Genomic DNA, 21463 nt, shown 5'->3' on the forward strand with positions numbered 1-21463 from the left:
CCTGGATGATGACATCACTAAATCAGTGATGAACTGCCTTTAACTTTAACTGTCCTCTTACATTATCGACACAATATTTTCCTGTTTGACTCTGTAAAGTAGCTTTGACACAATAAAGTGCTATACAAATAAAGGTGACTTGACTCAACCTGACATTTAGCTACTATCAATACATTCTACTCCAACTATTCTACTTGTACCTTTATGATTGCAGCCATATTTTTATTTGTATAACTAAACATGTAAATTTCATATGTATAATAAGCCGTCTTTATTAAAACACAAGTTGACCATGTTAAGACAAGGCAGGACAGTCAGTGAATAAAACAAAGGATGAAATAATCATTAATTAGAAACAAATGAGAACATAGCATACAAGTTTCTTTTTTTCTTATTAAATGATTGGTGATTTTATTCAAATTCTAAAATGTGCAATATACTAGTAGCAAAAAAAAAAAAAAAACAATGAGGCACTCGGCAAACACTGAAGATGAATGTGACGGGCGACAAATTAGTTTTTTTGTCTATAAGAATAGGATGATTCAAATATCCTTTTTCATGTTAACAGATAACAATTTCATAAAATAATTTATAAATTCAAACTTAACAAAAATATATAACATCAAAAAATAAATAATGGTTTTGTCTCCCTTTAAAACATGTTTCAAGAATATTTAGCTGTGTTTTTATATGACGGGTATGTCTAAGGGGTTCGGCTGCAACAACACAGGGGAGTCTGGATAAACCTTAAATCCAGCGTAGAGGGGTTCAGTGAATGTGCTGTTGAATGTGTGTAAGTGTGTGAATTTGTGTGTGTCAGAGACACTGTAGAAGGACAGAGTGCCAGCAGACCAGTTCACATACACTCCAACTCTTTTAGACGATGAAGGGGCAGGAATATCTGTTTGCTTTAGATTGTGACAAGCAGAATAACTTCTGCTAGAGCAATACAGATTCCAGGACATTTCACTGTATCCAAACCAACAATCTTCACTCAGCCCTTTCCTCCTAATTCTCTTATAAGCTACTGAAATATCAGCACCCCTTCCACTCCATTCAGCCTCCCAGTAACAGCGTCCAGTCAGACTCTCCTTACATAGAACCTGCTCAAAGCCATCAAATCTCTCTGGATGATCAGGATACGACTGATGATCTTCCACTCGTGTCACCTTCCTGTTGTCATCAGACAGGACGAGTTTAGAATGAGCTGTGTTTGGATCCAGTGTGAGACAGCAGGCATCTTAACCCAAGAAGAGAGAAGTAAAGAGAGATAATTTACAATACTATATATTTTTTTGGTTCATGTGTCCCAATACACATAGATCAAGTATATATCAGACTTTTATGATAATATGGCAGAGATAGGGATAAAGTTATGCCCATAATCCTTAGCACCAAATCCCATACACTACATAGTATTTACAGTCTTTGTTTCCAAATATTGTTCTTAATTTTGAGAACATACTTACAAGTTATTTAATTCAGCATCATTTTACAATCACAAACTCTCTTGCCTGGCCTCTCATTTCATATAAATAATTTCCTTATAATAATGTCTTTAAAAAAAAAAAAAAAAAAAATTTAATCCATCAAAGAATCCTCTCACAAAATGCATTATTCTGTTAAATAATAATAAAATGACTTGGTCTATGCAGTATTTTTATATATTTGCACAATTAGTTTAATTTGCCAATTGCCTGAAAAACAGTTTGTTGGTTTCAATTTGGCACAACACTTAAACTACATTTACATATATTTAATTATTTATTTATATTGTTTTCCCAGGTTAAACATTAATGCAATGTCAACTAAAGTCATGACACAAGATTGTAGCAATTTAATTCATAAACGTGCTCTAACAAAGGTATATGGAACATTTTGACCATATATGCTGTTTATATTGCTTGTAATTGGGATTATGTAAACATCTGTTGAGTATTTTAACATATTGCAAATAACTGCAAAACTGCAGTGGGGCCACCAGACCCATGAACACTGGCTGAGTAACAAAAATGTGAACACCACACAAGGGTTAAAAACAAATATGTCATGACTAGGGGTATCAGGAATATGGACCTGTCTGTGTGTGTTTTTCTCTCCATGTGCTCCATGACCTAGTTTTCTCCTTTGTCTGTTGTGTAGTCTGCCCCAAGTTTCCTTGTCAGGTCTTGTTTGTCTCCTGTGCTACATCTGAAAACTTAGGCAGCTGACTTGTTGCCTCACTGCCCTATCAGGCAATGACTTGCAGAAGTGCATGAAAGTACCTCACGAAACTGATTTTGGAAAGACTTCTGAGGCCAAATAACGATTTGATGAACTACAGCAAACAATAGAGAGCTTTGGTGATAACTAAGTGATTATTTATTTACTGCAATATTAATTTCTCAATAGAAATGACATCAAAAATAGAAAATGTTGATCAAAACGTACATTTACATACAAACTGGTTTTTGTGTAAATCATCACTTTCAGGTGCCATTTTTATTTTTTAGCTTGACTGTCCACAGAATGGAATGCACAAGATTATGGGATATCAAAGGAAGCAAAGAATACATCTATGCTACCTTCAAAAATTGGCAAGATTAAGGCATCTCAGGAGACAGTAACTGAAGCTAACATTGAATTCAGGAAATCTTGGAATGCGTAATCCTGTGTTTCCCAATTTGGATAATTAAAGACTCTCCTTCATCTCTGCGTTTCTCGCTCCTACACATTAAACACCAAGTCAGAAGACCTGACCTACAAAAACTTTGTGTCTACCCCTCCATTTGTTTTCCGTTATTTGTTTATTGTTTTTTTTTTCTGTTTTCCCCATGGATCCCTAGTAACCCATCTTCTGCATGGATTATCTCCTCCTAGAAATCGCTCAAAGGCCATACCAGACTGTTTTTGGCCCATATCACCAGCTACCCGGATGACGCGCTTTGTGCATTCTATAATGCAAGCTTGAACCCCGCTTGCAGAGCGCTGTCGTCCAAAGATGGCTCTTCAGTGGATTTTGCCACCTTTATGGAGTGGATGCATGCGAAAAAACGGATCCCTGTTTAACTTCTGTTTCTTGCCAGTTCCACTTTGGACCCAGAGCCTAGCCCACCTTTGATGGAGAGCCTGAAGCCACCATGACCAGCGAGCCATTGCTGCATGGAGCAACAGAGCTGAGAATCACCAATGACCCGGTGCTGTTCATGACATCAGTCCAGGTGTGAGACCCTGCCATGAGGGAGAAAGCCAGAGCCAGTGAGATCGCAGAGAGGAGCTTCGCCCACTGCACCATGGCTGAGGGTAATCTATTAGAGAATCTAAGTGAATGGAAAGTGGAGGGAGCCCTTATAGACTGGTATGCCGACCTGACCCATCTCTTTCCTCCTTTTTCTGAGTCCTCTGTCACTCTTGTCTGCATGTCCAGCCTAGTGAGGACTCCTGTTCCTAAGTTTAGCACATTGAGAGCTCCTGTTTCTCTGTCCATCCCAGAGAGGGCTCCCGTTCCTGAATTTAGCCCAGAGAGGACTTCTGTTTCCACGTCCAGCTCAGAGAAAGACACTGTTCCCGAGTTCAGCCCTGTCATTCCCCTGTCTGTCACGCTCCCCCATGTTGGTAGGTTTGTGTGGGCAACGCACATAAGTCCTAAAAGCTCAGAGGCTCACAAATTCGCCTGTGTTCATTAATCATGCCTCGTTAAGTTTAGCATTTATAGTTTGGTCTGCCCCATGCTTCCTTGCCAGGTCTTTTTTGTCTCCTGATGTGCTATGTGTGTGTTCCTGCCTGCCCTGTGTTTTCCTGTTTGAATAATTAAAGACTATTATTCATTACTCTCCTTTATCTCTGCATTCTTCGTTCCTACACAGTAAGCACCTTGACAAGGGGCTTTAGCCTCGAATGTGTTTTGTTTAATTGAAATATAGGAATATAGAATTGAATATAGGAATTAAATAAATGTAAGTTGTTTAAACTTAGTTTGGCGCAGTTGCTGTATAGTGTATGGGTGGCTTACAGCTAATTACATTTACATTTACAAGAGGCAATCAGACACAGAAAGTGCTTGTAATACCAAGTTTTAGACATTGTTCAAATAAATAAAAGCTAGTAATTTTTTTTTATGATGAAGTCAAGTAACTTCCAAAGAGGTTTGTTTTCAGATGTTGAGATTAACAAGAGATTAAAATCTCTTGTGTCCTTTATATCCCCATACATACTTTTCGTGACTGCATATTCCCTAAATCAACATTTTTTTCCCAAGTTAAATAAAGCATATTCCCCTAAATAAATATTCCCCTGATCAGGATTCAGCATGTAAAGAACCTGAGAAACTTTGATCTCCTGAGAAACAGACAATACAAACATAAACGGGCATTTTCGACACACCCCACAGAGTGGAGGTGCAGGAGACCTCCTTCCCGTCTGGCCATTTGTTTCATTTTAAATCCCTTCACCCATGCTTCCTTCTACTCAATCTGCTCAAAATGATTACATGAAAATGTCAATGCAAGTAAACTAACAGTCATGTCTGGTGTCATTTGAAATGTCTCAGTGCAACTGGTACAATGGTCTCAATAGTAAAAAGGTAGATTAAAAGATAATACAGATCCTAAGAGTTAAGATATATTTTGCCTACTGTAATGGGAGTGCTCCTTTGCAGGGTCCTCCATGTAAATTACCACCTGTTCCCACACTGTAAAAAGTGATTCTCTATATTTACTCAATAAAATTTCAAAATATTACAAGCAATATTATTAATTAAATTTAACACATTTTAATTAATTAGAAATAATCATTCAAAATGAGTAGAATAACATGAAAAAATTAAGTAAAATTTACACAAAAATATTGATTTCATTGAACAAAAAAACAAACAAACAAAAAAACACTATGCTAAAGAATACTATGTTATGCATGCCAGGCCAGTAGTTGGTGATAATGAAACATCCTTCGAAAACATTATATACATGCACATGACGTCAAACTTTTTACAAATTCAAATTTTTGTTGCTTACATAGATATGATAAAGGCATCATGTTCAAAAGGTTGTGTCTTAAGTCCCCCAAAACAGAGTTATTGAAGACACCTAAAGTTCACGAACAAAATCACTAAAGAAAAAAATAAATAATTTGGATACGATTATAGTGGTCAGTGTTTGCTTTAGTTGGACTCTTGACCCTTAAAATTAATTTAAAAAAAATTTAAACAGATTTTTATTGGTTGTTAGGTGTGACACAGCAGCTAGACAAGCCAAGAGGGAAATGAGACCAGGTGGTGTTATTTGTTTTTGCATCATCATTTGGTCTGGATTTCTTAAACTCTAGATTACACTGAACATTCCAGGTATTTTATTGTTGAATCACAGGGCTGCTATAATTAATGCTAATTTAACTCATAGATCAGGCTCTGATTGAGTTCAGATATTCAGGTAAAACAAAGATTATGTAAAAGCATAACCAACACCACCTGATCATCTTTTTTCTTAGCTTGTCTTGCTGTTATAACTGAGTTACAACAGCAACGCAAAATATAATATTAAAACATCAAGGGTCAAGAGCCCAACTCAAGAAAACACTGACCACTATAATGGTAACCAATAATTTACCCATTGATTCCGTTTGTGAACTTTAGGTGTCTTCAATAACTTTTGGGGGCCTTAAGACACAGCCTTTTGAACATGATGCCTGTATCATATTTATGTAAGCAACAAAAATGTGAATTTGTAAAAAGGGTGACGTCATGAGCAAATATAGTAAATATAGAGAATCACTTTTTACAGTGCATCGAGTTGTAAAACCACCCAGGTTTGGGATCTGAGTTAATGCAAATTCCAAATGTGAGTTCTTGTCTCCATCTTGGGGGATGTTTGTCTTGGTCTGAGGTATTTAAAAAATTGCAGCAAAAGGATCAGGGCCTTCTGTAGCCAGAATGAGCCCATGTTATGATGTGTATTCACACACTTCATACTGCGTATTTTGCTAAAAGTCAGGAATGCATCTTTTATTCTTAGATTCATCTTTGAGAATTTTATGTCTTGAATTTATATTGATATATCTGAATTGGCTATGTTATTGGCATAATACATATTTACCTGACTGACAATAAATTGTTACATTTGATTTTATTCTGTTTTACTATGTAATTATTGGCTCTAGTAGATTATGCTGTATCATTGTTACCGCATTTCCTGCATCAGGTCAACAACGGACTAAATTCAGTTGAGATGGAGCATAGGGCACACCAGCTGTATCTTTAGATATCCGGCTAACACTTGGTATTAGTTCAAGTGTACTTAGATTGTAAGGGCTTATAGGGAATTTCCGTTTAGGTCAACTGGATGTTGTTCGACCAACCTAAATAGGCTGAGCCTAACCTCTGTTTATTGTAATATTACTCTAGCTAAGTGTACATGGGAAAACCATGGCATGGCCATACCAAAACTAATATCAGGGAAAGTAATGTAGGTCAACTCATACCTATAGTACTGGTCGTGACTAGTGATGGCGAGATGAAGCCTCATGAAGTTTTAAGCTTTTTGAGTTGTATGAAGCTGCAGACTTGGAGCTAGTGATGGCAAGATGAAGCCTATTGAAGCTTTAAGTTTTCCAGCCAAGAGATTCACAAAAGGATTCATTTCTGGAGGTTTCATTTGCTCACAATACCACCTGGTGGCCAAAGAGTGTAAAACAAGCAGATATATTACAGATATATTAGATTATTGTAATGCTTTATTGGGTGGTTGTTCTGCACGCTTAGTAAACAAACTACAGCTAGTCCAAAATGCAGCAGCAAGAGTTCCCTATCAAGCATCGCATAGATTTTAAAATATTGCTTATTACTTATAAAGCCCTGAATGGTTTAGCACCTCAGTATTTGAATGAGCTCCTTTTACATTATAATCCTCTACGTCCGCTACGTTCTCAAAACTCAGGCAATTTGATAATACCTAGAATATCAAAATCAACTGCAGGCGGCAGATCCTTTTCCTATTTGGCGCCCAAACTCTGGAATAACCTACCTAACATTGTTCGGGAGGCAGACACACTCTTGCAGTTTAAATCTAGATTAAAGACCCATCTCTTTAACCTGGCATACACATAACATACTAATATGCTTTTATTATCCAAATCCGTTAAAGGATTTTTAGGCTGCATTAATTAGGTAAACCGGAACCGGAAACACTTCCTATAACAACCTATGTACTTGCTACATCATTAGAAGAATGGCATCTACGCTAATATTTGTCTGTTTCTCTCTTGTTCCGAGGTCACCGTGGCCACCAGATCCAGTCTGTGTCCAGATCAGAGGGTCACTGCAGTCACCCGGATCCAGTACGTATCCAGACCAGATGGTGGATCAGCACCTAGAAAGGACCTCTACATCCCTGAAAGACAGCGGAGACCAGGACAACTAGAGCCCCAGATACAGATCCCCTGTAAAGACCTTGTCTCAGAGGAGCACCAGGACAAGACCACAGGAAACAGATGATTCTTCTGCACAATCTGACTTTGCTGCAGCCTTTAATTGAACTACTGGTTTCGTCTGGTCAGAGGAGAACTGGCCCCCCAACTGAGCCTGGTTTCTCCCAAGGTTTTTTTTCTCCATTCTGTCACCGATGGAGTTTCGGTTCCTTGCCGCTGTCGCCTCTGGCTTGCTTAGTTGGGGACACTTCATCTACAGCGATATCGTTGACTTGATTGCAAACAAATGCACAGACACTATTTAACTGAACAGAGATGACATAACTGAATCCAATGATGAACTGCCTTTAACTCTCATTTTTGCATTATTGACACTGTTTTCCTAATGAATGTTGTTCAGTTGCTTTGACGCAATGTATTTTGTTTAAAGCGCTATATAAATAAAGGTGACATTACAGACTGTAAATATTCTTTGGCCACCAAAAAGTATTTGACTTTTTTTGGAGTTCAGTAATAGCTGAATATCAGTTAACAAACCAAATATAGACACCTTCATGATGTTTATTTCAATGATTTGTAAGTAAAAAGTATCATTCAATTTGTTATCTCAAACTTTTAATTCGGCATTGAGTTAACATTTACTATTTAACACAACGGCAATTGCCAAAAAAGCTAATTACTTTGAGTTATGAAAAGGGTCAAGAGCACAACTAACGCAAACACTGATCTCCATGATGGTGGCATCATTTTAACCAATAAATCATCCGATCCTCTGTAATTCTCAATAACAGTAGGTGTTTATCACTAATGCGCAATCCTAATTCAATTAGTCACTTAATTATCTTATGAACTTTAACTCTTTGAGGACTTGAGATTTGACTTGAGATTTGACTTAAGACTCGCTTGGGACTTGTTTCCTCCTCTGCTAAATCAGCTGCTGAGTTCACGGGTGGAACAAACATATGGCAATACTTTTACTTTCTTACCCCTGGACTTTACACCTCTGCCTGTTATATATCTGCTTTTTTTTGCACTTTTTGGCCACCAGGTAGTATTTTGAGCAAATTAAGCCTCCAGAAATTAACCCTTTTGTCAACCACTTCGCTGAAAAGCTTAAAGCTTTATGAGGCTTCATCTCACCATCACTAGTCGAGATCTCTGACTAGAAATAATGTTGCTCTATTCAAGTGTGTACAAATCTATGGGGGCTAATTAAAAGTACTATTATAATGAGCAAGCATAGGAGCAGCCATCTAAAGTGTTAACAAATTACCTCTGTCTAATAACCAAGACGGACGAGAATGTGACCGTAAGATACGCTAAGGCCAAAGTGATATCTTTGAGCATCATGAGAACGCGAATGAACGAGTACAATAATATGAGAGAATAAATAGAATAATCAAATCTCAGAATAATAATTAGAGACAGGCATACAACCAATTTGCCTTTCAAACTAAATTTGAGGTCATATTAAAATGGAGTCAGATTAGATACTAAAATTCAGTCAGATTTGAGTTTAAGCTAAATTGAATAACACACAAGAAGCCTTCAGCCAGCACCGGATACCTTCCTTGGGCCATGTGCGTGGACCTTACAGGCATGTTTTCTTTTCTTTTTTTTTTTTTACTTAATTTTTTACATTTACAAAAGTGAGGTAAAAGCACACCCTAATATGAATTTATAAATAAATAAAGCACACACTTGCTCAGAATTAGGCTAAAATTAAAAATAATAAGCCTAATTAGGGATAGTCAAGATCCACTTCCAAAAGCACAAACATTTGTTTTAATATGTATATGTATTGTCTAATGTATTTTTGTTAGTCAAAGTTTTCTTATAATACTTTGATCTGTTTGCTATTTGCATTGGTTAATATTTTCACACTGATTATTTTTATTTTTTATTTTTTATATACAGGCATCAAATTAATGATTAATTATAATAATAGCATAATAATTTATCATAGTTAAATTGAAATAGTTACATATAATTTATTTGTGTTACAAATTAATAAACTAATAAATTATTAGTATTTATTTATTTAAATTAATAAATAAATTTTAATTATTTAGTTAGTTAGTTAGTTAGTTGGTTGGTTGGAGAATGATCCAGATGACAAGAGTATGAAGTTGGTACATGAGGAAAAAAATATGTTCGTTTTAAAACATACATTTTCGCAGTCCTGGTAAAATCCTGGTCCCTCCTCCATGGTCAATACTACAGTAACACAGACATACCAAATTACAATGACATATCTTTTGTAAACTACTGCATTTTGTATAACATATTAACTTTCATTATATGTCAAAATCTCAACATGCAATACTGTGAGTAATATCAGGCCTATCTTTTGAATTTCTACTGAGAAAAATAAACACCAGATTTGTCATACTTGAGTATCTGCAGTTTATAGTTTGGATCCTGCAGTTTGTGGCTGAGCAGCTGGACTCCTGATTGTCCTGGGTGATTGTAGCTCAGATCCAGCTCTCTCAAGTGTGAGGGGTTTGAACTCAGAGCTGAAGACAAATAACCACAGCCTTCCTCTGTCACCATACAGCCTGACAACCTGCAAATGGACAATGATTAGTATGCTTTAAGCACCTTCTTTTCCAAAATACTCCTATTCGGACATGTATGCATAAAGATTGGATTTTTAATTAGGTGCAAACACCAAAAAGTTTATTTATTATTTGAAAATACAATTATATTTAATTACTTTGTAATACCGTCCAATTGTGTTCTAATGTGGATTTGGATGATATAATGATGCAAAAATGATTTCATTTGTAGCTTTTTATAGTATATTCCATGTGCAAATATGAGCAGCAGCCCCTGCTGGCCTAACTAACACCTGTTCCAGCAGCAACCCAGTTTTCCCAAGAGGTCACCCATCCAGGCACTGACCAGGCTTAACCCTGTTTAGCTTCAGTGTTCACCTTTTTGTTAGTAAGATGCAAGCATGTAGTACAAACAACATATCAAAACAGTTAATCAAGGTTTAAACCATTAGACAAGATTTCATTTAAACATCAAATACAAGACTGCACAAATTAAACAATAATGTTAGCATTGTTTTCATGCACTTACTCTACTTTTCGATACAATCTTCAAGTAACAAATTATTAGATTAGCATATTATTAAACAATAACTGGTCTGATCATCTTAATTGTGTCATATCCTCTGGGTTTAAGTGCAGTGATTGGATAGCATTATATTGTAGGCAAGATTGGACTAATCATAATAAATATGCCATGACAATAAAACAATAACACTAAAAATAAAATCCAGAAAGTAATTTGATTAATCCTCCACAAAAGTGGGAAGTCCAGGGGCCAAAAAGTAAAAGTCCTGCCATATTTTTGCCCCACCCATGAACTCAGCAGCTGATTTCAGCACATGAGGAACCAAGTCATTCCTTTCAAGTTACAAACGAGCCTTGAGTCAAGTCCCAAGTCCTCAAAGAGTTAGACTTAATGAGATAATTAAGTGACTAATTAAATGGAGATTGTGCATTAGGGATTCTTCATTAAATACAATGCAAATAAAAGTTTTCATTTGATGGAAACCTTTTCTTCCCTTCTTACCTCAGTATCTCCAACTGACAGTTTAGACTCTTTAACCCGTCAGACAGAAGCTTCACTCCTGAATCCTGCAGGTCATTGTTACTCAGATCCAGCTCTCTCAGGACAGAATTTGAGGATTGTAGAGCTGATGACACAATTTCACAATCCTGACAAGTGAGATTACAGCTGGCAAGACTGAGAAAGAGTAAAATACATGATTAATTAAATGTTAACCTCATTCTTTATATGTAATTTAATGATATCAGATTTATTCTTGAATTTAAATGTAAGGATTAATACATGATTAAACACTCACAGAGCTTTCCTGCAGTTGATCACAGCTGGTATCAGTCTTCTTCTCCCTTCATCTGATGTGTTGTATTTCATGGGGTTCAGTTCATCCAGTGTCTCCTCTGACATCTGAAGCATGTAGGAGATTGTTGAGCACTGAGCAGCGGAGAGTTTCTTCTCTGAGTGTTTGTCGGATTTCACAAACTCCTGAATCTCTCTGGACAGAGTCTGATCTTTCACTTCCAGCAGACAGAGGAACAGATTTATGGATCTTTCAGTGGAGAGTCCATGTCCATCTTTGATCTTGTCTTTAATGTACTGTGTGGCTCTCCTGATGCTCTCTGAGCTGTTCTCTGTGTGTGTCAGTAGATCATGTAAGAGTCTCTGATTGGACTCCAGTGAGACACCCAGCAGGAACCGCAGGAACAGATCCAGACGTTCATTCCCATTTTTAAGGGTTTGATCTATTGCACCTTCCAGTAAACTATAAATTAAATCAAAAAACTTGGATGTGACAGATGTTTGTCTGTTGTAATAGTAAAACACATAGAAAGCAGCGAGAAACTCCTGAACACTCAGATGAATGAAGCTGTAGACTTTCCTCTGATGAATTACAGATTCCTGCTTAAAGATCTCAGTGCAAATCCCAGAATACACTGAGGCGTCAGTGACATCTATGCCGCTCTCAATCAGGTCCTCCTCATAGAACATCACATTACCCTTCATCAGCTGTTTGAAAGCCACTTCAGCAAGTTTCACAATCACTTCTCTGTTGGACTGCAGGAGTTTCTCTGGATCTCTATCTTCATACTTCTGCTTCCTCATGTTGATCTGAATCAGCAGGAAGTGGATGTACATTTCAGTCAGAGTTTGAGGGATTTCTGCTCTCAGATCTTCTTCCAGGAGCTTCTGAAGCACAGTGGAAGAGATCCAGCAGAAGACGGGGATGTGGCACATGATGTGGAGGCTTCTTGCTCTTCTGATGTGTGAGATGATTCTGCTGGCTTGATGCTCATCACTGATTCTCTTCCTGAAATATTCCTCCTTCTGAGGCTCAGTGAATCCCTGAATTTCTGTCAGACGGTGGATGTATTTGGAGGGGATCTGATTGGCTGCTGCTGGTCTGGAGGTGATCCAGATGAGAGCAGAGGGAAGCAGCTCTCCTTTCATGAGCTTTGACATCAACACAGGCACTGATGAAGTCTCAGTCACATCACAAACTTTCTGAGCATCTGAAAACATCAGCGTGATTCTGCTTTCATCCAGACCATCAAAGATGAACACAACTTTACACCCCTCATAAATCTGTGAGTCCAGATCTTGAAGTTCAGGATGAAAGTCCAGCAGAAGTCTGTGAAGACTATACTGATAATCTCGGATCAAGTTCAGCTCTCGAAATGGAAGCACAAACATGAAATCTACATCCTGATTGGCTTTTCCCTCGGCCCAGTCCAGAATGAACTTCTGCACAGAGACAGTTTTTCCGATTCCAGCGATGCCTTTAGTAAGAACAGTCTTGATCTGCTCTTTCTCCTCACATCCTGCTTCAGCGGAGGCTTTAAAGATGTCATTGCAGTAGATTGGAGTGTCTTGTGGGTGTTGTGTTCTGGCTGTTTTCTCCATCTGTAAAACCTCATGTTCTTCATTCACTCCTTCTCTCTCTCCCTCTATGATGTAGAGCTGTGTGTAGATCTTGTTCAGGAGGCTTTCATTCCCCTGGAGTTTACTTCCCTCAAATAATCTCTCATACTTGCTCTTAATGCTGGTTTTGTGCTGCTCTTTAACTCTCTGCAGGTCACCAGTCTTCAGTGTTTGTTTCTGCAGGACTGATTTAGTTCTTTCCTGTCTGACGTACCTCTGATAATGGGTTATAGAGGATGGCTCGGATTTGATCAGCTCTTTTATGCCCCCCCTGCTAAAATATAAAAATAAATGAGCAACAAAAAAAAACAAATACATACATTATAATGACCCTTGAAGACCATCAGAAATACACTGACAATAAGATATGATGTAAATGTTTATACTAACAGAGGATCAGAGGTTACTGGTCTATCACTAAATACAGGATGTTGCTCCATAGAGTCGTCACTCTTCACAGACACACTGCTGAGTGTTGGAGAGTCTGATATCTGCCTCGTCCTTCTGCTGATAAAAGACAAACCAAAAATCTCCATGTCTATTGCTCCAGTGTGTCCTTGATTTCCATTTATTAATTTAGAAGAAGCTTTTATCCAAAGCAATTTACAAACATGCAACACAACAAATAGATTCAGTGACACAAGCATAAATAAATAAATGTAATATGTAAGTAACGGTAACAGTGAAAGTTCTGGAAAGTGATTTTATGCGACTCTGTGATGAGATCACAGCTTTCTGGAATTCACTGGAACTCACTGGAATTCACTTTGGATAAAAGCATCTGCCAAATGCTAAAATGGCTAGTGTTTTACCTGGGGTCAGAGGTCTCTGCTGCATCACTGAAGGCAGAGGGCAGATTGCAGCTCGATTTAGGAAAACTTATTTTAGAGGAAGTGTCTTCATCATCATTCTCTTCACAGAGACTCATTTTGTTGTCAGAGTACTCCTTCTTTCTAAAACAGTGTTTAGAGATTGGGTTAGACAAAAGAGCTTAAGAATTTAGGCCCTGACAACAATAGGGCTTTTTTTGATGGCATAATTCACTTTACTCAGTGACAATATCAAGTTCATGTGTACTATTGTAAATCGTTGTTTCAGCTGACAGATTTAAATCAATAATTAATAATCAACAATCAATAATTATTGGTAAATGGAGATTGTTTCTGATTACTAAACATACAATAGCTCCATCCCTGTGCATTTAAAAGAGTCATGGTAGAGAAACATCTACACATATCAGCAGCATATCAATCATTTACTCAATGGCATTCAGTCTGCAGACAAACATTTAATAATGTTATATACACCAACGGTTGAAATAATTTTGAATGCATTTCAAAATAATTTACTTTTAAGATAATTCCCTATGCTTTTTGTCATTTTGTTCAGAGCTGTTAAAATGTCGAAATATAATCCAGATTTGAATTCCCATTTAAGGAAGACCAACATATTGCACTTACTTTTATGATTACATGCTTACATGAAGAAAAAAAGTAACTTTCTTACCACAAAAACCATTTGAATTCCAATTGTTGGTTTTTCGACTTGAAATGGCGTGGCTTATTTGCTTCTTCTTTCACTTTCGTTTTTTAACTCATATGAAGCTCATATTAAGGATACTCACACTCCCTCTAGTGGCTAAGGGCAGCATCACATAACAGAAACATTGTATGGTTTAATAAGGTAAATGCTTAATGTTGATATTCGCCACTCATTTCTCATTTCATGAGAAATAATACTTACACTATGAAGAAAAAAATTCTCAGTATACCCATTTGTTAGATTTTATTTTAAATTAGATTTGAATTATATAATTAGAATTAATTACATATTTCATTATATAAATATAATTATTATAATTATCATCAATCTGCTACAGTTGATGACAGGGCCGGGGTGGGTCAGCCCTTGGGTTGTACTGGCCTTTTCAGTGCCACCTTTTTGCTTTCTCATTTTTAAGAAAATAAGGTACAGAATAAGGGACATTCCAAATATTTGTAATGTACCATAATGTAAGTCTCTGCCTCAGAATTTATATATATATATATATATATATATATATATATATATATATATATATATAAATATACTGTATATAAAATTATTCAAAAAAAACATTAATGTCAAACAAAAAATGTCATCAGCCTGAGTGAATTGTACCATTATAGAGTTGTGACTTCACACATGTAATTTAGAAGGCGAAATTACTGTGAAATTAAAAATGGCATGAACTTTGAAAGGGTAACTGAAGGTCCATGAAACGTCAGTCAGTCAAGCATATTTTTATTTTATTTTTATTTTTTTAAACAATGGCACTTGACAAATTGTTTTTTTTTTCAAAGAAAACTTAGAGAGCAACTGTGGGCAGTTTCTGGTGATTGGATTTTTATTTCAATAATGAGGAAGTTTAAGAATAGCCTACACTAGAAGTATTTATAATAATAATAATAATAATAATTCCTTACATTTATATAGTGCTTTACATAGTCAGGGGGTATCTCCTCATCCACCACCAGTGTGCAGCATCCCTCGGGGCCACGATGACCACAGTTCCCATGACATGCCAGTGGTGGTAAATCACAACTTAAAACATGTTTTCAAAAAAATATTAATTCCTAATGAACTTTAGTAATTGTATAAGGTGGCGTGAACACAGATTTTGGATAAAATATTTGTCATTGTTTGCAGACAATAACACCATCAAAACAGTAAAACCACATAATAAATAACCAATCTACAAACATTTCTAAATTCATGTAAAACATAAGATTTTTTTTATTATTAATTCTACAGTAGTCTATTTAATAATGCAATCATTTAAACTAGTTGTTTATTTGCTTCACATAGGCACTGTATTTTTATTATTAAATATATCTCTCTTATCTCTTATTAAAATAATGCTTATGTGTCTGACTGTACACCTTAACCGTAATAAACAAATCGCTAAAACTTTAAAATAAGGTTCATTAGTTAACTAAATTAATTAACATTAACTAATAATGAACTGCACTTACACAGCAATTGTTCATCTTTGTTCATGTTAATTTCCACATTTAATAATACTTTATTAAAATCTTGTTAATATTAGTTAATGCACTGAACTAACATGAAAAATGAATAGCTTTATTTCTATTAACTAACATTAACAAAGATTAATAAATACAGTAACAAATGTATTATTTCCTCATTGTTAGTTCATGTTAGTTAATACACTAATGTTTAATAAATGAACTTTATTGTAAAGTGTATGAATGTTGTTCTCCCGAGGCATGCTGTCACACATCTGACAAGCCACCAAGCGCAACAGAGAACACTCGCCGACAAATTGTGCAATTGGCTTGACACTCATTTCCGCTGACACTTTCCAGCCAAGTATTAGATTCTTCCCACTTTCGTCGGTACTTTTGCGTCCGCTTTCATTTCAGCGAAAGAGGCTGGAGCAGCCTCCGCCATTCTTTCAAATCGACTCTCTGCCAAGAGACCCGCCCTCCTCTGACTCTGATTGGGCATGAACCTGAAACAAACCAATCAATCCAACGATGGCAGCGAGTATTACCCAATCAGGGGCAGAATAGGACGAGTCTTCACAGAATGCCGGTGGGATGATCTGCATGAGATGCTGCATTGAAGACAACTCCACAAATACCAGGGGGGCAGGGTTTCATATTTTTTTGAAGCAACCCTGGGCGCCGCCATTGGCTAGCACACCCCCACCTGCTGTTAGCATTCCATTGACTCCTATTCATTTTGGCATCACTTTGAAAGCAAATAACTTTACATCTGAGGCATTTAAAGACTCCATTTGTCCATTAATTATTTCTAAAGAAACACGAAAATGTATAAAAGGCTCTATTACCTTGTATCTTACGTTATTGTCCCGTAGAAGCAGTTTTTGTAAAAAATAGGCTAACGATTGCGTCATAACCTGCGACTCTCCGTCGCACAGTAGGGAAATTACTGTCTATGGAAAATACCTACCAGAGATTACCTACCAGATGTCTTGAAAAAGGCTTGTTTTTAGTAAATTTCTAACTGCAGCTGGCAGTGGCGGATCCTGACTTGTGTAGCTATGCCTATGAAAACCGATCGAACCAATCAGAGTGACTGGTTCAATGTGTAGCCCTGCCCCAGGTGCAGCCCCGCTTCGATCGCCAGGCTGCAGCCAGGTGTACTTGGTTAAGTCAAGGAAAAAACAGCAATATACTGTAAAATGCAAGAGTAAGATTTACCAAATGAAAAAAAGTTAATTTGACTGAAATATTTGTGAACATCCATAGAAAAAAAGTTATGCAAAGTCATACACTGTTAAGGAGAGTAAATACTGAACTGAACTGTATCTAGGTCTGTCGCGGTTAAGAAATTCCCCCTGCGGTTATTATGGGTGGCTCAATAGCGCGATATGCGGTATTACTGCCGTTTTTTTTTTTTTACATACCTAATTTATCCTGATTTTGCTGCATACAAAGATCTATCGTTGAGTTATGTAGCATATACTGTATTGTTGCTTTTTTAACTGACAGAGAGACACGTTTTAAAACATTTTTGTTTATCCAGCTGTGCTGGATGACAGGGGACACTCTAAAATGCTTACCATGAAAAACGCTTAACATGGCTTAATGTACTAAGACAGTGATATTTACAGACCAAACTCACTATAAATCATACTAATAAAGTACATCTATTAAAAAAATCAGATGAGCCCTGAATATGAATGCAACAATAACACGTTAAGCCTTTTTCTCCCATAGAAAACCGTTATAAGAAAACGCTTAATGTAATTTAATGTGCTAAGACAGTGATTTTTAAAAACCAAACTCACTAAACATTATACTAATAAAGTATACGATGTACACAAAAAAAACAAAAAAAACAGAAGATCCCTGAATATGAATGCAAGTCGTTTAATAACACGTTAAAGTGTTAGTTCACCCAGATAGCAAAATTATGTAATTAATAACTTACCCTCATGTCGTTCCAAACCCGTAAGACCTCCGTTTATCTTCTGAACACAGTTTAAGATATTTTAGATTTAGTCCGAGAGCTCTCAGTCCCTCCATTGAAGCTGTGTGTACGGTATACTGTCCATGTCCAGAAAGGTAATAAAAACATCATCAAAGTAGTCCATGTGACATCAGAGGGTCAGTTAGAATATTTTGAAGCATCGAAAATACATTTTGGTCCAAAAATAGCAAAAACAACGACTTTATTCAGCATTGTCTTCTCTTCCGTGTCTGTTGTGTGAGAGAGTTCAAAACAAAGCAGTCTGGATATCCGGTTCACGAACGAATCATTCAGTTCACCAAATCGAACTGAATCATTTTAAACGGTTCGCATCTCTAATACGCATTAATCCACAAATGACTTAAGCTGTTAACTTTTTTAATGTGGCTGACACTCCCTCTGAGTTCAAACAAACCAATATCCCGGAGTAATTCATGTACTCAAACAGTACACTGACTGAACTGCTGTGAAGAGAGAACTGAAGATGAACACCGAGCCGAGCCAGATAAGAAGAATCGAGGAGCTGATGATACTGCGCATGTGTGATTCAGACTCATGTATGTAGCAGACTGACACCAGAGCGTCTGAACCGAATGATTCTTTTGGCGATTGATTCTGAACTGATTCTGTGCTTGTGTCATGAGCACGGGTAAACCGAAGGCTTGAATCAAGGGCAATCATCACAAATGACGCCATTACGTTGAGCGCAAAAGAACCGGTGAACCGTTTTCTTCAACCGGTTTATTGAATCGAACTGTCAGAAAGAACTACTGGTGATCCGAAAACCGATCCAACCGGTTCTTGACTCGTGAACGAGTCAGTCTTTTGTTCGTTATCTGGCTCGGCTCGTTCATTGTTCATTATATTGCATTTTTTTTCTTTTGTATTTTTGTTTTCGCTCCTTTTCTAATGTCCTGTTGCAAAAAAAGTCTTTACTGCAGCAATTCTGTACAATTTTTTTTTACATAAACATTTTATAAAGCTACTCTGAGATGGTCATTCATTTTTTGTATTGAAATTCTGCAGCAAAAGAAACAAAATGCATGCATTTACTAAACCCAACAAAATAAAAATGTAGAGACGTTTTAAAAGAAACTACAGTGCAAAACACAATCTATGATCAATGCAATATACTGTCTATTGTATAAGGGCAGACCTGACACATAAAATAATGCCGTTTCTGTAATTTCAGCTGATGATAGTGTTTTTTTTTGTCATTGTGTTATGATTGACTAAAGGTTCCTGTTGGAAGAGAACATGTGTTAGTGTTTTGAATAATTATTTGATTTTGAAACATGTTTGCAGTGTTTTGTTAGACATAGTGTATTGTGTTAGTTTATTATTGTATTTTGAAAATTAGTTTTGGGGTTTAGTTTACAATGTGTGATTCTGAGCATGAAATAAACCGTTTTGCCAATTGTGTGTTTTAGGTGTGTTGGTGCATTAAGAGTTTAGGAAACTTGTTAAATGTATTGAAAAACTGTCATAGCAATTGTAAAAAACTGTCTCAGGTTACGTATGTAACCATAGTTCCCTGAGTAGGGAACGAGACACTGCATCCTCTAGGGGCCGCTTTGGGGAACACCTCGTCGTGACCCGTGTCTGAAGCATACATTGAAAAAACACCAACTTGTTGGCCGGCGACAGCCTACAACGTCACTACCGGCGCGACTATAAATAAGCACCGGGAGAGGACGTCATTATCTTCTTCATCTGAAGCTTGCGTCCGAAGCATTGCAGGGAGCTAGAGCAGTGGTTCCCAACCTTTTTCCTTGGGCCCCCCCCCTATGTACATATTTAACAATTCGTGACCCCCCCCCCCATATATATATATATATATATATATATATATATATATATATATATATATATATATTTTTTTTTTTAGTGCTGGGAAAAAAATAATCGCATCCAAAATAAAAGTTTGTTTTTGCATAATATATATGTGTGTACTGTATATAATTATTTTTTATATATACATACACACATATGCATGTATATATTTAATATTTTTATTTATTTATATATAAATTATTTATATTTATATATAATATAAATTATGTATAAATGTATATACATGCAAAAAAAATTATATTAATACATGCATATGCGTGTATTTATATACAAAATAATTATACACAGTTCACACACATATATTATGCAAACACAAACTTTTATTTTGGATGCAATTAATTTTTTTCCCAGCACTAATATATATATAGGGGTGTAACGGTTCACAAAATTCATGGTTCGGTTCGATACGATACACTTGTGTCACGGTACGGTTCAGTACGTTTTTGATCCAGCAAAAAGAAAGAAATACCAGAGAAATTGCCTTGATTTCTTTTTTTTATATTAAAACTAACATAATAAAGTGTGATATTTTTTACTTTGAGTAATTCTGGAGCTATAATTGATTCTTCTTATGAGCATATAAAACAAAACAGCTTCTTGGAAAAATGAAATTGTAGTAGTTATAAACCAAGGTTTATTTTATTTCAGATTAACATTTGAGGGCAGCAATTGTATTCACAATGTCAAAATAAAACCTACGTAATGTTACTTGAAGGCATTATAGCCTACTATTCCTGCCAAACTTTCATGGTTCGGTTAGTGTTACTACAGTAAATCCATGGTGAATGTTGCAGATCTGGACACTGGATAGTTCATTCACGGCACAATGTTTCTTCCTGGTTTCCACGCGCTGTTTGATCCGTTAATAACGGAGAAATGTGAATGTTTCTCTCTAGATCTCGCAGCGATGTTATTACTTCTGTGGCAAATTCAAATGCTTTCTTTACTGGATCTCTTATTAGCGCTGTGTAGTAACAGCGTCGCATGATCAAGATTGGCTCGCGCTGCACTGGTCCAAACTGATGAACGGTCCGTCAACCACACAATAACGAGCAGTTTTGTTCCGCTTGCATTATGTTTGCCATTTGATGTTGGGCACTGTTGTGGTCGCGCCGGCGTCTCTTACATTATGCGCGTTTGCCACGCGCAACGCGCCTACATTTGAAATAACGAAATTGTAATTGAAATTGGCATTGTTAGCATATGATTTTTTTAAAACTTTGAAAAAATATTTTTAGATAAAATTATTAGTAGAACATTTTATGCATCTTTATTCACCTCAAAGCATATTCGCTCCCGCGCCCCCCCCTGTGAACTGTGAAGGTTGGGAACCAATGAGCAAGAGGACGCAGTGTCTCGTTCCCTACTCAGGGAACTATGGTTACATACGTAACCTGAGACAGTTCCCTTTCGAGGGAACTTCAAACTGCGTCCTCTAGGGGCCGCTTTGGGGAACAGTATACCCACGCCGCCATGCTGAGGGGAGTGCCATTTTCTACCATTTCCATGGGAGTTTCCCCTGGGACGTTAGACGGCTGTCCGTGACAGTACCCCTTACGGCCAAAAGACCTAAGCTACATACCCAACTTAATTGTTAGGGCCTCGGCCCAGGGTAGAGCTGAAGGCTTGGAATCAGGAAAGATTCCTTTAAAGGGATACGGCTAAGAACCTAGCATTTCTACCAAGTCTTGCCTGTCACACAGGGGCTACCGCT

At 36.8% G+C, this 21463-nt stretch overlaps 1 protein-coding gene across 1 annotated transcript in view; it reads right to left on the reverse strand.

The window, feature by feature from the left end:
• Positions 1–657: 657 nt before the first annotated feature.
• The window catches only part of LOC132160247 (NLR family CARD domain-containing protein 3-like), a 32999-nt gene continuing 12193 nt past the window's right edge, over positions 658–21463 (reverse strand). The window contains exons 3-9 of the mRNA XM_059569980.1: positions 13707–13847; positions 13285–13401; positions 11279–13168; positions 10984–11157; positions 9791–9964; positions 9569–9615; positions 658–1240 (exon numbers count right to left, since the gene is read on the reverse strand). Of these exons, the coding sequence (XP_059425963.1) occupies positions 687–1240; positions 9569–9615; positions 9791–9964; positions 10984–11157; positions 11279–13168; positions 13285–13401; positions 13707–13847 (3097 nt within the window). The 3' untranslated portion in view covers positions 658–686. The remainder of the gene's footprint in view (positions 1241–9568; positions 9616–9790; positions 9965–10983; positions 11158–11278; positions 13169–13284; positions 13402–13706; positions 13848–21463) is intronic.

The sequence above is a fragment of the Carassius carassius genome, chromosome 16 (genome assembly GCF_963082965.1).
Source record: "Carassius carassius chromosome 16, fCarCar2.1, whole genome shotgun sequence".
Classification (NCBI taxonomy): Eukaryota; Metazoa; Chordata; class Actinopteri; order Cypriniformes; family Cyprinidae; genus Carassius; species Carassius carassius.